This window comes from Vanellus vanellus (genome assembly GCF_965231255.1).
Source record: "Vanellus vanellus genome assembly, chromosome: 8".
In the NCBI taxonomy this organism is placed as follows: domain Eukaryota; kingdom Metazoa; phylum Chordata; class Aves; order Charadriiformes; family Charadriidae; genus Vanellus; species Vanellus vanellus.
Genome location: NC_138913.1, coordinates 6,495,958 through 6,512,081, shown reverse-complemented (window position 1 = coordinate 6,512,081; position 16,124 = coordinate 6,495,958). Strand labels below are relative to the sequence as shown.

The following is a 16,124-nucleotide window of genomic DNA, read 5'->3' as shown; positions in this document are numbered from 1 at the left end:
CTCCGAAAGGAGGTGTGTGACACTGCTGCTGAGGCTACCGCTGGTGTCCAGGGGTGACACAGCACTTCTCTGTTGACCCTGGATGCCACCGTCCGCACCAACACGATGCGCAGAAGGTGCTGGCGCAGTAGCTCATCAGTTGTTGTAGGGACACTGTTTTCAGTGCCAGGAGAGCACAATTACACGGGCGTATTTTAAATGTATGAGCTCCGTGAGCCTACTTCTTAAAATAGACCCTGGTGGTGAGTCAGAACCCAGCCACCGAGTCATGTCCCAGGGCCACCATTGAGTGTCATCGCTTGCGTTTTGGCCGTGTGTTGGGGCGATTGGTTGGTGACCTCCGTAGGGTTTCAGGTGATGAAAAGTTCCCACCTTTGTGCTGCAGAAGGTGACTCGGTCTTGGTTCAGACGTTGATGGCCAGCTGTAATTCTAACACAAGGCTCAATCCCATGTTCTTAAAGGATTTATTGAAATTCGGTGAAATCTTTGCATTGCCTCCAGTGCACAAGGGTGCCTCTGAGCGGGTATAACATGGCTAAAAAAGGGCTCCCATGCAGATATAGTCTATTCCACGGTGTTGTCCCAAGGTAACAAGCGTAAAATGACTAATAACTACCAGAGGCGATAGCAGAAATTATTTTCTTCCTCAAATATGAATGTTTAATGTGAAATGTAAACCTAATGCAAAATTAGTTTTTGAAGTAATCCATATTTTTACTAAGCTGGCAATATAGGTGGATGTTACTTTGAAACTGAAATAATAAGTGAATGAAATAAAAATGTAGGCTGCAAAAAGAAATTAATGAGCTAATAAAAAAGCACAACAGAAAAACTAGTTTACCTTTAGCCTTTGAGACAGGCTTTTAATTTGAGCTATATCTCCATTAGGGATATGTGCAAGTTATAATATTTGCATTTGCATGGTAGCTTTTTTTAATACAAGCTTTTCAGTGTGTTGAAGTCCCATTTATTGGACCGATATAATAACAGAATTGGGTTTTTTCCAGTTTCTGGATGATGGGAATACAGAAAGCAGACAAAACCATTCTATTATTTCTGCGACAGAAATGGCTCCCTAAGGCAAGGGAGCACGTGGGGGAAATGCATGTCTCGAGCTATGGAGGAATTTGGGTTAATATGGGTTCCTGCAGAAACTGAAGGGTTGGTTTTAATCCCTATAGGATTGATGGTTCCCATCTCCCGCTACGGAGAGCACCGCTGCGGCACATATAGCCTGTCGGTGGGCGTCTCGCTTGCCGGGCATGTCCTCCCAGCGTGTGACACGGGACAGTATTTTGAACACGTGATAAACAAAAGCGTTCTCAAGTGCTTAACTCCAACTGTGAACCTTTCATTTCTGGAGCGTAATTGGTTGAGGAGGAATGTCAGAAAATAACATGCTTTGAACTTGGATTCCTCTAACCTTTCTCTGAATTCTCTAGGGCTTGAGTCATCTACACCAGCACAAAGTAATTCATCGAGATATCAAGGGACAGAATGTATTGCTGACGGAAAACGCAGAAGTTAAACTAGGTAAGAGTGGGTTAGTTAGGGCTCTCGGAAACTGCAAGAGGGCTGACTGGAGAGAAGCAGCAAAGCTGACTTGTGCATGACTTGGGGAAAGGGGATGGATAGTAGGAGCTACTCTGTGTTTTTGCATGCCATCCTCAATAACATGACCTTGGATGTTGACCAAGTGCTGTGCAAGAAACTGCTGGTGGTTGATGGCCAAGTTCTGCATGCAAAGATGTACTTGTAGTTGTGTTTCTGTTCGGACAGGTAGTTTGGGCAGCTCTGCCATCAGATACAGGTTAAGCAATCAAGACCATTTTTTCATGCCCCGGATTGAAAACTGGTCTCTCTGCATCGCCAGCCGTTATTGAAAGCTGTTCCTTCACACCTTCATAGTGATGTCCTCCAGGAGCCTCCAGCATAAGAAGGACATGGACCTGTTGGAGCGGGTCCAGAGGAGGCCACGAAGATGATCAGAGGGCTGGAGCACCTCTCCTATAGGAGGACAGGCTGGGTGGGGCTTGGAGCAACCTGGTCTGGTGGGAGGTGTCCCTGCCCAGGGCAAGGGGGTGGGAACTAGATGGTCTTTAAGGTGCCTTCCAACTCTAACCATTCTATGACCATAGTCCAGCCAATTTAGCGTCACGTGATCCAGATTTTTTTCCAAGCCAACTTTTTGGAGAGGGCTTGATTTGCAAGAACTACTCTGAATTTCATAAGCGATGTTAGTCACCCTGGAGAAGACCAGGCATTCGCATGAAGACCATCTGGAAGACACAACAGCAGCAGAGATAACGTGCCGACGTACTCAGTTGTCCAGCACCAATGTTTCTAAGGCTGTCTTTGCACGTTTTAATTTATACTATTGATGAAAGATCCCTAGCACTGATAAAGTGAGGTGCAAGCCTTGTTTTCCCGTGTCTCTCCTCTCTCTTCACAGCAGAATAAAGCCCCATCTTAACAGATGGCACCACCAGCTCATTTGGCTTTATGCTGGTGAAGATTCCCCTCCAAGGGCAAATTCTCCAGGGCAAATCTCCAACCATTGTGTTGCGCAAAGTGAACTTAGTGGACCATAGAGTATTCTCTCATTGGTTTGATTTCATCAGCTTTGCTTCATTTTGCAGCTCTCCGCTTGACATTTCCCTATGGGCCTTTGTCCTTGACCCTTAGTTCCTTAAGTCTTTTGCATTTCTGCCATTTCCAGCAAGAGTTTACGTAGAAAAAAATGAGGCTTCTATCAATATTTGGCAGGTTTTAATTCAGATGAGAAAGCATAGAACAAAGGCTGCCGCTTATTCATGTTGCTAACCCTGTTTCTCATTAGTATGAGGAGCTGTGATTTCTTTTCGTTGCCTCCTGGCAAGGAGGAAAAGGCACAGGGTTTCATGCAAAACCTGGACATCAGATGATCAGGTTCGTCCTTGATTGACCTCTGCTGATCCCAGCAGAAATCAAACGGGAATGTGGCCTCGTCTTTTTCTCCTGACCACCCAGAGGAGTTGGTCTGAACGAACTTAATGTTTTACAGTCAACAGAAGAGCGTTGCTCAGGGTTGTCTCCCACCTTACCGTGGTGTCCTGTTGTCTCTCTGATCCACAGTGGATTTTGGTGTCAGCGCTCAGCTGGACAGAACGGTGGGCAGGAGAAACACCTTCATTGGAACGCCTTACTGGATGGCCCCCGAGGTCATTGCCTGCGATGAAAATCCCGATGCCACTTACGACTTCAAGGTACCTACACGAGCATCTTCCTACTCTTTTACACCTCGTTACAGATGTATGTTCACGAATAAGGCAGGTGAGGAATTAAAGCAGCGCTTATTGGTGCTTGCAATGAGAGTTGTGACCATAAACATCTGAAGAAGGTGCTCGGTCTCAGGTTTTATGCCTCAGTACCATGAACTTGAGGACTCAGGAATTTAGTATATCCTTGCAGCTTTGCAAAATACTGCTGACAGGCGGCACGGTCTTCTCCCGCTCTCTGGCTGTTGGATTTTGAGATGCCAATACAGGTCCAACGTGAATTTTCGTTGTGCTGTTCACGTTATCCAAATTTACTGCAAAGAAGTCTTTCCCCATACTGAGAAAGGTGTCAGACTGAGACTTCTTACCTGCTAGCCTGCTTTTCAGCGCTGCGTGTTTAAATACGACAGTCAAACACGCTGTATTTGCTCTGTTTACTCTGGAGAGAAGTCAGATCAGGTTCAGAAAGGGCAAAATCACATCTTCTGGCCTGCAGGCGGGTACCCGCAGGGAGATCTGAAGGCTGCCACACAGTCGGACGTTTGGGGGGCTGACCTACTTCTCGCATGTCTCTGTTGCCTGTTTGAGGGTTATTTTTGGATTGGTGGCAGCACAACATCGCTGCTGAGTTATAACGTGGCCCAGAGCCCCGTGCCACGCAACAGGTCCGCAGGAGGGTTGTGAGTCCCACCTGCCCCCTCAAATCGCAGCGAGGTCTGAGGTTTAAAGCAAGGAGAGCTTAATACGTTTTATCCCGTTTCTGCCTCACTGCACGTTTCTGGGGACACGTCTGTAGAAACGTCCCTTGGTTTTTTGTCCCTTATTGTTTTGAAGCAGCCAGAACTTGAATTTTTAGCTCCAAACCCACTGAGCGTGTCCGGAGAGGAGAGCAAGATGCTAACACGTGAGCTTTGAGGGGAGAAGCTAAGACATACATAAAGCTCGCTGTCCCTCTGTTCGTGTGCGTGCCGAGAGGTCGCTTTACAAGGTAATGTTGAAAAAGGACTTTGAAGCCCTTTGGTTTGGAGCTAGGTAGCTGCTTTCTAACGGTAAGACACTACAATATGATAGGGCAAGAGCCCACCATCGTGGCATGATTTGAGGTGCAATTACCAGTCACTCAGAGACACTTTTAAGAGATGAAGGATTTTAAAGTAACTAAAGGATGCCTTGGTATTGCGGCTATTTAAGTGCATCGGTCAACTTCTGAACTGATGGCTTTCCAGCGAGCAGCTCTCCAGTCTGAGTTCAGACTCCGGGTTACATAAATTGTTAATGATAAGGACATGTAGAAATAGTCTAATCTGCAATTACTTAATTCTCTTTGAATTAACCAATTACAACGGGTGTTTCCTCAACTCAGCTGATGGCAGCGCTTCATAGCGGGGCTGCAGCCTGCGCTGGCTGCTCTCGACGCTTCTCCGATGGCAGCCGCCTGGCTCCGACGGTGCAACGCTCTAATTAATCACAGCTTTTTATTATTGTTATTATTTTTAAAAAGGGACTGATATCTTCATAGGCTACTTCCTACCCTCAGAAAGCCCTGAGGTTTTTCCTCCTTCCAGAATAACTGGCGCGCTTAATACGCCGTTGACTGATGCACAAGCGCCGGGACCAAAATCCCTCTATTGTCCCCAAGGATCAAATGCTCGTAGCGAGACGGGCGCTCGCATCTCTGAAGTTGGCATTGACCGTTTTCCCTTGGCTGGGGGTATGAAACAGAAGGCTGCTTGCTGCCAACACACTCGCTGCGGGGTGTTTTCGGAGCTCGCGGTGATGTTGGAGCCGCTGGACGTTAGTCCGTATCCCGGATTGCGTCCCTGCACCTGATGCTCTGGCTTTGAACTGGTGGTGGAGAAAATGTAAATGGCAATTATTTATTATTTAAAAGGGATGCAAGTCAGATGCTCTCAGGTTTAGCTGACGTGGCTTAAAAGAGTGAATACAAAAGACGAGATTTATAGGGTGAAAAAAGGAATCCTCGCAAGCTTAATCTGTTGGACAAAAAGCCTCTGATCTCACTGTTTTCTTAGCCAGAAAGAGATGCCTGTGTGTAAGCTATGGAAGGAGGCAGTAAATACCTCCTCACAAAAAGAAACCACTTTTAAAAAGAACAAATAGAAACCCCACATTGTTGAGGTTATTTATTGTTTTTTCCCCCAGCCGGTCTTCCTTTTTTCTTTAGACATATCTTGTCAATAAGCTTAAAATCAAAGGGGGGGGGTGGGGGGGAGAAGCTTGCTTCCCTTCCCAAGTCAAGACAATGCAAATATATTAGCATGGCGTCTTTTTGCTGCGTGGACTGAAAAGCTTTTCAGACTCAAAAACAAGATAAAAAAAAAAAAAGCCAAAAACACAAAAAAACCCACCTTGAATTCCAGATCATCATAAAATGTGTGCTTCCCACTGAGTTTTCTGCTTTCTCTGGGAGACTTAGAGAGGTGATAATCCCTTTCTGTATTGCTCCAGCTTTAAGATCACTTGGCATCCTGTGTATAATACTGGGCACCTCGATATGGAAAGACACACTAGGAATTTGGAAGGAGTTCAGCGGCAACCCAAAGGGAAGGGGTCATGCGTGCTGAATCATGTGGAAAGACTGCGATAATTAAGTATGCGGCAGAAATCCCAGCTGACCAGAAACAAAGAACGGATGAGACTGTCCTGCGAAAGGGCTGGAAATGAGATTTGAGAGAGAATTTTTAAGCAGGTATAAAGACGTATAGCAAGGACGGCATTTGTTAAGGGAGATCGTGAGTGAAAAAACGGGGGAAAGTGCCTTGAAATGGAAAATCTACATTGTCTTTCCTGGATGGTGTATGTGAGAAGGTGCTTGTGGTCCCTAGAGGCTGTCTCTAGCTCTGACTGAGCTTTTGGGGCTTTGTGCTGGGAATAACAACCTTTCTGGGATTTACTCACTAAATGGCAGGTTTAGAGGCTTGAAGTGGTTCGGAAAGGGCAGCTCTTGAAACGGAGAGGAGAAACGAAGAGGGACTGCAGGGAAGTGGCAGAGAGCTCCACATGACAGCTGGAGGCGCAGGAGGAAGGGTGGAAGGCAAAGTCTGTCTCTTCCACCCTGAGATGTACCTATTTACAACGTTTACTGGTTTTGATCTGCTAACCAGAGTTCAGCTGGTCTCCGGCAAGCATCAGCTGCAGCTACATAGCATCAGGCTTGTTCTGGTCCCCTGTGCACTTGCACCTTCTGCCCTCGCGCTCCCGTCCCAGGCAGGTCTCTCCGCCCTCCCGGAGATGTGTTAGAGGCTGCGCGTGAGATGAAGGCACCAAAATTAGTCTGGGTCCTGTTCCCGATGCATCGGGTGCCGGGTCGTGAATCATTAGCAGCCCTATACGCGGCATCCAGAGTAATGAATTAGCCGCCTTCTGCCGAAAAACCCGAGTTGCAGCAGTGCCGTTAGGGAAGGTGCGCGTTTGCTCTCGCCAGGCACGTACTGTCTCTGCTTCCACTGCTGTCCGGGATTGCCAAGCCGTCCTCTGGGGCTCGTTACCAGATCTAGAGGTGCAGCCGCAGCTCATCAGTGATGGTGGGATGGGTGGGGAGGAGAGCTCACCACTGCTCTCTGGCAGGGAGCTGGGGATACAAATAATCCCGGTTTGCAAGGGAGAAAATTAGAGGAAAAGCGAGACGAGTATGAAACCAAAGGAGTTTCCCAAACAGGTACATTCTCTGTTCTCTGATCGTTCGGGAGACTCAACCAAGCACGTGGGCCGAGCAGGGCTTGGGGATGGGGTAAATAAAAGCGCCCATTTCTCCTTCCACTGGTGAAATGCTGCTTTTCAGGCTTCCATTTAATGAGCAGTCCATGATACAAGAGCCTCCTGAAGTATCTCAAGATACTTCATGTTTTTAGTCTATTCCAGACAGCCCGTTTTCTGCGGAGCTGTATCAAATCCATGGATGTATCGCCCAGCTTTAAGCAGGGAGTCGGCAGCCGGTTTTGCTGCTTACCCCAGTGTGAAGCCAGGGATTAGTGTGTCATCAGCCCACCCGGGAGCCGGGGGTTTGTTCGTTAGTGCACAGAGCTCATTAACATAGCCCCACCAGGGGACCTTCGGGTCATCAGCATCTCTCCAGGCAGTGTCCTCACCACGGCTCCACCAGCGAGGTGGCTGTGTCCCACGCCGAAAACGCCTTGAAGGTTTTGAAATAAATCTTGGGATAAACGGTGGGGTTGGGAGCTAAAGCCCCAACACATGGCAGGAGGGTGAGACGAGCTCCTAAGGTGTGAGTCTGGGGGCTTGCAGAGGACACAGAGACCCAGCTCAAAGGGCTGACCCCCCCACCCCGGGCTGGGGAGAGTGATGCTTCCCCCCTCGCCTGGTCCCTGCCGCTGTGACGATGCTCCCCCGTGTCACATATGTCCCTCTGCTTTCCTTTACAGAGTGACTTGTGGTCTTTGGGGATAACGGCCATCGAGATGGCGGAAGGCGCTCCCCGTAAGTAGATACCTTGCTCTGCTTTAATTAACCCTGGGTTGAACGTGCTGGGGTCTGCTGAGCACCAGCCGGCGCTCGGTTCTGTGCGAGAAACACGGGGGAAAGGTTTTCCTAAGGAACCTGAGCGCGATTTACAAATGCAAGTAAATAAAGCAGAGCATCGCGGCGCGTGGTGCGGCTGTACCGTGCTCTGTGCCCGTTGCCGTCAGCGCCGGGCAGGGCGCTGGGGGCACGCAGCTGCGGGAGCGCGGGCGTCCCCAGCCAGCCCCCGCCACCGAGCCCGGCGGTGCTGGGGACACGCGCGTCGCCTGGCTGGGGACATCGGCTCTCATCCCAGCTCCAGGCTGCCGCCGGGCCAGGGTCGGCAGGGGGTTGTCGCTGCAAATCCCGCTGCCACACGGGTCTTGTAGCTGCAGAGGAAACCTGGCTTCTCGCCGTTTGCGCGTGGAGCCTCTCCTTAGGAAACCCGGGGGGGAGGGGGGGGTTCCGCGGGATGCCGGGCCGTGTTTAATGCCTCTTCTTGCACGTTGCAGCTCTTTGTGACATGCATCCCATGAGAGCCCTCTTCCTCATCCCCCGCAACCCGGCCCCGAGGTTGAAATCCAAGAAGTGGTGAGTCTCTTCCTCAATCTTCAACGGATGTCTCTGGAGCATCTTGTTTCTGCAGCCCGGGCGCGCTGGGGATTTGGTGTTGATATTTATATAGCTCTGGGGGCCAGCGATGGGATGGTCTCCAGCATCGCTCCGGTGAGCGCAGGTTTGGGTCTTGCTCTCCTACGGATTTGCAAGATTTGGTTGTGCACCGTGGGATGGAGAGCTTCCCAGGCAGGCAGAGAGGGGAACGCTCTCTGGTGCTGCCATTTCACGGTGCACAGTCGGCTTTTTCGAGGCGGTTCGTGCAGCCTGAAGCTAGATGACACTTCGCTTGGCTCCCATTTCTTTCCAGTCAGGTTCCGTTTTCAAGTGGAAACATGTATCCAGGCCAAAAAAAAAGGGTAGTTTATCTCGAAGGCTCAGGAATGCGGAGATTTGTACTTAGTTTGGACTTTATTTTAAAATTTTGCAGGAAAAAGTACATCACTGTTTTGAAATAAAAAAAAAAAAAAAGAAAAAAAAGCAGGGCATGCCAATGAAAACCCGTAGGAAAAATATTTCTGAAGCCCAGCAGATGTTGTTTTGTTACTGTATGTTCTGTACCGATGGAGCTAGAGTCCTTAAAAACACTCATCTTTGGTTTGTGCTGTTTGCCTGCTCCAGGTTCAGCAGTGGTTTGGTCAGGAAAGATCTGCCAGGTGTTACAGAGACAACCCTGCCCCTTGGGTCCTACATAGGCTGAGCTCGTGGAGGGAAGTTGTGCCTTATTCCTTGAAATTGTTCTTCTTATCCTTTTGAAGATGCCAAAAAAAAAAAAAAATAGAAGAAGGTGTTGAAAACACTTTGTGCCAAAGCAGCAGGTACTTTGTTGCTGGGAGAGGAGAGGAGCAGGACGGGGCTTGGAGCGCTCGGCATTAGATGCGCGGTGTCGGTTTTTAGGGCCAGCCCCCTAAAAACTCACCCAGGCTTTGGCAGGCCCCATCATCAGCTGCTCCAGTACCAAATCAGGAGGAGAGGGACCATTCCGGGCTGGTTCTGCAGAGGGTGTCAAAGACACTCGCTCTCCTCGCGCAGCCTTTTGAGGACAGCATTAGTCAGCTGAGATTGTTTGCGTGCTTGTTGTCTGCCAGATCACCAGTCTCCCACTTCGTTCTGCCCTCACCGCTACGGCACAAAATGGATTGTGAGACTTTAGAGTTTATCTTTCATACAAAAGTTCTGTTTATTCAGCAAAGGCTTCCTCAGCCTCCACGTGGAGGGGGGCTGACGAAAGCAGGTTTTGAGCAGAGCATTTCCCCATCTCCTTAAGGTGAAAACGGAGCTGGGGTGGAAGTTGTGTTTTCTTCCCCGCTCTGAGGTACCGGGATGTGCTTTGTGCGAGCCAGCGCGTTGCTTGGCTCCACCGTCCCCTCGCATGGCCAGTGGCTGTCTAAGGTTTGCACGTCTCGTGGTGGTCAACCACGGTGGTGTCTGCCTGGGGTCGGCTGCTCTGTCCGGGCTGCTCTCTGCCCACGCCAGGGGTGGGATCCCAGGTCCTTTGAGAGAGGGATTGCTTTAGAAGTCGTAGTTTAAGGAAACTCCGGCTTCGAACCCCTCCAGGGGAGTGTGGTGCTCACCTGGCTTCTGCTGCCCCTCCGTGGGCAAGCAGGGATCCCTGGTCTCCAGCAGAGCGCACGTACCCCGGGCGGTTCAAACCTATATCCATCTTCCAAGCTTTCATTGCGATGGGAAACTCCAAAGGACCCAGATGAAGCTCCAAGCCAGTACGACTTCACTGATTGCTTAAGAACAACTTTTTTCAACATTTTCAATGGGACACCGGACAAATTTGCTGTCCTCAGCTCATTTCTCAGCTGGAGGTTTTGAGCCCGGCCAGAATGGGTCCTGGAGCTCTGCAAGCCCATCCCAAGAAGACTGGAGATGTTTGACCAGGCTTTCCCCGTGGCTCTTTGGCCGCCAGTGGTTTTCACAAGCACAGATCACAAGAGAAGAAGAAAACGAAGAAAGGCTCAGCTTGAACCTTGAGTTCATCCTTGCTTCTGCGTGCACCAACACGTGAAAGTACACCAAGTGGGCAGACCATCTCTATCCTTACGTGAAAGAAATAGCAAAGTGACTCCAGCACCTCTGAGGATCAGTCAGGGAAATCTGAGGGGGGAAAGCAGGCACGGGAGCTGCCCTGGATTGCAAATCCCAGAGAGGAAAATACTTCTGTTGCCTACTAAATCCCTGAACTTGCTTTTATAATAGTGCTGTGTTCGTGTGAAAATAAGGAGTCTTGGGTATTATTTTCTTTCCCAACTAAAACCCGCCAGCAACGAAGCTTTATTTTCTTCTTCCCACCTTTCGCAGGTGAAATGAACTTGAACTTTAGTGATGTCGTTCCCATAACCACTCCCTAGCCCTGCCTTATAAGAGATGACAAAACCTCTTTGTTAATGAGGTGATATTTGCACTGTGATACCACTTTTCATCCCAGCAGCTGCAAAGACTTCGCAAACATTTATTTAAGCTTTGCAAACCCCAGGAGCTGGAGGAGCTCGTGGTTCCTGAAGATGGGCTGACCTGCGCCTGGGGAAGAGGATGGAGACATGTGATGGTGTCCTCCTGGATCAGAGCCAGGGAGGAAGCCCTTGTCTTCTGCTCCAGCCCTGGTGAGGGCTGAACTGTGCCACTGGACAGGGTTGCTTTTTTGGAGAGGAAAATTTTGGGAAAACCGGAGGCATGAGCTGGTCCCTGTCTAGCTGTTCAGCCGGCTCAAGGGTGCAAAGGTGTCTTAGGGCATCGCATGACGCTGGGACCCTGACCCTCAAGAAATGGGCAAAGCCATCACTTACTGGAGCAGAACTTTTCAGCTACTTCACCTCCGCTGTGTTTGCGGGTGCTCTGGACCACACATCAGGACTAGAGTCTCTCCAGATTCACACCAACAAGGGAGAATCTATATTTTAGAAGCGGATTTTTTTTGGCATTCGCATGGATTGTCCCTTCTGGAATACACCAAGACACAGGGTTTCTTGAGGCAAGGTGGGGAAGGAAGATTTGCTTGTTAATAAAGCTGGAGAGAGGATTTAATTGGATCCAGTAGCGTATTTTATTTTTGCATCTCAATTTGTATGGATTAGCACTTAAAAGATAAATCACTTTTAGTCTGACAGCTTAAAAGTAAAATCCCTGAAAGCTTATTGTTTTACTTCTAATGCAATTCTGTAGTATCTGTTGGCTTCTGACATTAATTTACACTCATTTTCCTATTTGCTAAAGCAACATAGAGTATAGTGGCCTGTCAACATCTTTCTTTCTTGTAAATCCCTGTTCTCTTGGGTTTATAATATGGTGAAATTAGTTCCAGGAAAACTTTTGATATGCAACACTTGAGACTAAGAGAAATTTGTTTATTAAAGATTTGGCTGAAATTGTTTTAGCTGAGATGGAATATAACTGTTTACAGAAAGGCAGGCTGTGTGGAGGGGGTGGGCTCTACCACCCGCGGCCACGTTCCCACCTCTGCCAGGGCCGTGCTGCCCAAAGAGCATGTCCCGTGCTCAGGTCTGTGATCGGGGGGGACTGGGGAACGGTGGCCCCCAGGACCTGGTGGGTCAGTAAAGCCGCTGTGTCTCCCTGTGAGAGCAGGCAAGGGCTATAGGCAGTGAACATCACCCAGAGGTTGGCTGAGCTTTGACAAGCCATGGAACGTTGGGTGGTTAAATCTAGAAAAACCCACCCACCAAGCTTGTCCCGCTCATCTTCAGAAAATTACATGTCTTGAAGCACCGCCCAGGGCCACAAAATATGAGAAGTAATCCATGAAGGAATTGCATTTATATCTTTATGTGACGTCTCTCATTCCTACCTGCGCTTTCACAGGGTAAAGGGAAGGGAGGAGGAACACTTTCTTGCGTTTTCTTGGTTGCCATTGATGACATCTGGCTTTGGGGATTCCCCAGTCATAGCGATGGTTCCCAGCTTTCTCCAAACTCGGCAGAATGGAGGTTTCTTCTTGTTGCACCTGGAAGGCATAGATAGGAGCGTGCATGGGAAGAGCAGGAGAGCATAAAGCGAGAGAGAACACGTGATGGTGCTGCTTTGAGACCGTGCTACGTATCAATAGAGAAGTCACGTGAATCCACTTGGAAGGCTGCATCTGAGCAAAAAAAAAAAAGATGTAGCAGCCAAACTATCTCAAATACCCACAGGTTTCTCACTTTTTAATACAAGAATTGATACAGTTACCTGTTTTTTCAATACCTTCCTTTTCTGTCCTGGGCCAGGTCTAAAAAGTTTCAGTCCTTCATTGAGAGCTGCCTAGTGAAGAACCACAGCCAGAGACCAACCACGGAGCAGCTGATGAAGCACCCCTTCATCCGAGACCAGCCCAACGAAAGGCAGGTCCGCATCCAGCTCAAGGACCACATCGACAGGACTAAAAAGAAGCGAGGCGAGAAAGGTTAGTGGAGAAGCAGCACTCTGGGCAGTCCTTGACCTCTGCCATGGGCTTGGGGATCCCTGGGGTAGACCACGGCGCATCCGTGTGGGCGAAACATATGGGTAGAAGAAGGAAGGCAAAGAGGACTGGGTTGCTCGTGGTCTCAGTTCCAGTTTTCCTTATTCAGATGGCTAAGTTTGTTCACAAACTGGTTGAGTTAAGTAGGTGTGGTACTTCTGCATGACCATGCCTCTTATGCTTTTGAGGTCAGATTGTTTTGTTTGATTCGATTCCTCTCAGTCACTGAAATGAAAATAAATATCTGTAACAAACCATTCGGTGTTCCTATGAAGCCTACAGGTGACTGTCATTAGAGCTAAGCAGTATTTTTTAATTTTTTTTTTTTTTTCCTGATGCAAAAATGCTATCTTTTTTGTCCGGGTGGTAATTTCCACACGGAACGTTTAAGCTTTGATTCATTAAAATGTGTGTATAAAATTTACGTCTGCATATATACGTACCGGGGTGTAGGAGGGAGAAGCTGCTGAGCTGAATTTTTCCCCGGCTCACGTATTTCATGCCAACTCTGTGGATCTACGTGACATTCATGCTGCACCGGCGATGAGCAGAGTTGTGCAAACGAACGTCTAGATAAGACCCTTGCCCCGAAGCAATGCCGTTGACTAGGAATAACCTATTAAACTGCGTGGTTTTAGTGAACTCTCCAGGCCCTATCAAAGCCCTCTGAAGGGAAGATCAGATAGCCGAAGAAACTTGTTAAAGTATTCAGCTGCTTGTGAACTGAATTTTAATTTGAAAGCTCATTTGTAGAATCCGGCAAATTGATATGTCGCTATTCCTCTTCTTATTGGTAGCAGTATTAATTTTTCATGCGTACCTTCCAGCCCCTTGGAATAGATTTCACTACAATCAAAACAATAAAATGGGATCCCAGTGAAGTATTAAATGTGTTTAGTCTGGCAAATGAGGGTTGGACCCTAGAGATGGAGAGTAATTGGATAAATGCAAGCCGTTCTTTTACTATCATTCCCTTCATCCGATAAAGATGATATCCCAATAGAAATCACAGTATGTAGCACAACATTGCAGTTGGGCTTTTATGTAGACATCTTCATTGCCTGGAAAATTCATGGATTTGCAGAGGAAGAACATACGTTTAGGGAGAGGGGAGTTGGTGCCTTCAGAGCCGTAGTTAAATCCCACCTTCGAGCGCCTGTGGCTTCGATGGCTTGTGGTGCACCTGCCTTTGAAGAACCCTCCTGAAGAAGGGGGTCACTTGCTGTCATGTGGGAATAAATTCTCTTTTTATGGACCCCACACCATCTTTCCATCGAGTGTCTTTGGTTGTTGGGGCCGTTGCCTGCTGTGCTGGTGCTGCCCGCGGCGCTCCAGCTGGGACCACAGCCCTCTTCCCGGCCAGAATGGGCGTCCAAGGTGCCGGCACCCATGGAGACCACCCATGCTTCCCTGGCCTTGCAGCCCCCCGTAAAAACAGAAAAAACGGGGAGAAATAGCGCTGCTTATTCTTTGTCACGCGAGAAAAAGAGAGTTGTCTGTTCTGCCTTCAGAGCTCCGGTGTTTTCAACCACTGGAAAAACAAATGAGTCCAGCAAAGGGCACTGATGAGCAATTCTGTTCCTAGATGAGACAGAGTACGAGTACAGTGGAAGTGAGGAGGAGGAGGAGGAAAATGACTCTGGAGAGCCCAGGTAAGAGTCACCATTTCACATCCGCCCTTACATCTCTTAAACTGTGTATAAAAGCAGCTTGGATTACGGGCACACGTGAACTAGAAATGGAGAAAGGACAGTTGGAGCAGAGAGTCCCGTTCCCCGGCAGAACTAGAGCGTATTCCGTCTGCTAGACGGCGTGCGTGTATAAACTGATGCTGTAGACCACCTTAGCCAAAAGCTGGGGAAGAAGACCCGGGAACCCCATCACCTGTGGGATCTGCGGCGCGGTGTGGTGCTGTCGTGGGAATGTGGGTATTTAGATGCGGAAAAAAATCTGAGGTGAAATTAAAGAAGACTCTGTAAAATGCAGTTCCTTACATCCAAGTGCAACTCCCTATTTCCATGTAACTTTTCACAATGAAACCTCCCCGGTGGTGCTGCAAGTGCGGTAGGGCTGGAACTTTCTTTCTTTGGTGACATTTTTCAGAGCCGGTGTAATTAGCATCAGGTTATTCCATTATTTCACTGCGATAATGTAGTATTTTAATAGCTGGCAATGATTCATACTGAATATGCTTTGTGAACAGCTAAATATAGTGTGTGCCACTGCAGCACAAAGAGGCTTTGGTTAGAAACTTAATGTAAAGGAAACCTTTAGCCAATAAATTATCGGTGAGCCATGAGCGGAGCGCTGTCTGCTGCCCTGCCCCGACACTTGGGGTCCCCCATCCCTCCATCCGCTGCTGCCCAAGCTCTGTCGGGCGTTGGGATGCTGCCGGGATGAGCCACAAGGGAAAATCACACGGAACTTGTCCTGGCAAGAGGTTTAAGGATGCGGGAGGGGATCTTCTCTGATGTGCTTCTCTCCTATGCAGCTCCATCCTAAACTTGCCCGGGGAGTCGACGCTGAGACGGGATTTCTTGAGGCTGCAGCTGGCGAACAAGGAGCGGTCGGAGGCGCTGCGCCGGCAGCAGCTGGAGCAGCAGCAGCGGGAGAACGAGGAGCACAAGCGGCAGTTGCTGGCCGAGCGGCAGAAGCGGATCGAGGAGCAGAAGGAGCAGAGGCGAAGGCTGGAGGAGGTAACTGGCCGGAGCCGAGCAACGGGCCGGCAAAGGCTGGGTTTGGGTGGAACAGCGGGATTTCTGGTAGCAGGTCCCAAGTGACTGTTCTCAGCCTGGTTTAAGAAGGTCACGTCCTAACCTCTCCGGTGGGTGACCCCACGTGTCTTGTTGCACTGGACAAAGCCCCCGCTCATGCTGTATGCCTACCTGCCCCCAGCCGCTCTCCTCACCGTAGTGTTGCCAACTCTTGTGAAGGCAGCAGAGCTGGTTTGCTATAAATAAACCCTTGAAATACCAAACTTTAAAGGACCCCTGGGACTGCTGAGCAGATGTAACCCATTATTGGGGTGACCACCATATTCAGTCAAGGTGGGCAAAACTCTTACTGGTCCAGGCATCTGTCAAGTTCATTATTGTTACTTGCTGCTCTGGACTGTTAGAGTTGAGAAGAAGCTGAATAGCTCCGTTTGCCCTTTCCCCAGGGCCACGTGCCACTTGTGTCCCCTTTAATCCCCAATTTCAACTTTAGTCCTTCCAGTCCCTGCCGATTACAATATCTCTCGCAGGGGAGGGGCAGATGCCTGCCTGACTTGTGCAATGATCCATATATGCCCCGAAGCATAAGATTTCAT

The 16,124-nt window shown here is 48.9% G+C and overlaps 1 protein-coding gene across 1 annotated transcript in view; it reads left to right on the top strand.

Annotated features, from left to right (window-relative positions):
• Window positions 1–16,124, top strand: part of TNIK (TRAF2 and NCK interacting kinase) — a 79,695-nt gene that overhangs the window by 14,763 nt on the left and 48,808 nt on the right. Inside the window, exons 4-10 of the mRNA XM_082486983.1 lie at window positions 1,444–1,534; window positions 3,116–3,246; window positions 7,662–7,716; window positions 8,250–8,328; window positions 12,582–12,757; window positions 14,400–14,466; window positions 15,306–15,510. Of these exons, the coding sequence (XP_082343109.1) occupies window positions 1,444–1,534; window positions 3,116–3,246; window positions 7,662–7,716; window positions 8,250–8,328; window positions 12,582–12,757; window positions 14,400–14,466; window positions 15,306–15,510 (804 nt within the window). The remainder of the gene's footprint in view (window positions 1–1,443; window positions 1,535–3,115; window positions 3,247–7,661; window positions 7,717–8,249; window positions 8,329–12,581; window positions 12,758–14,399; window positions 14,467–15,305; window positions 15,511–16,124) is intronic.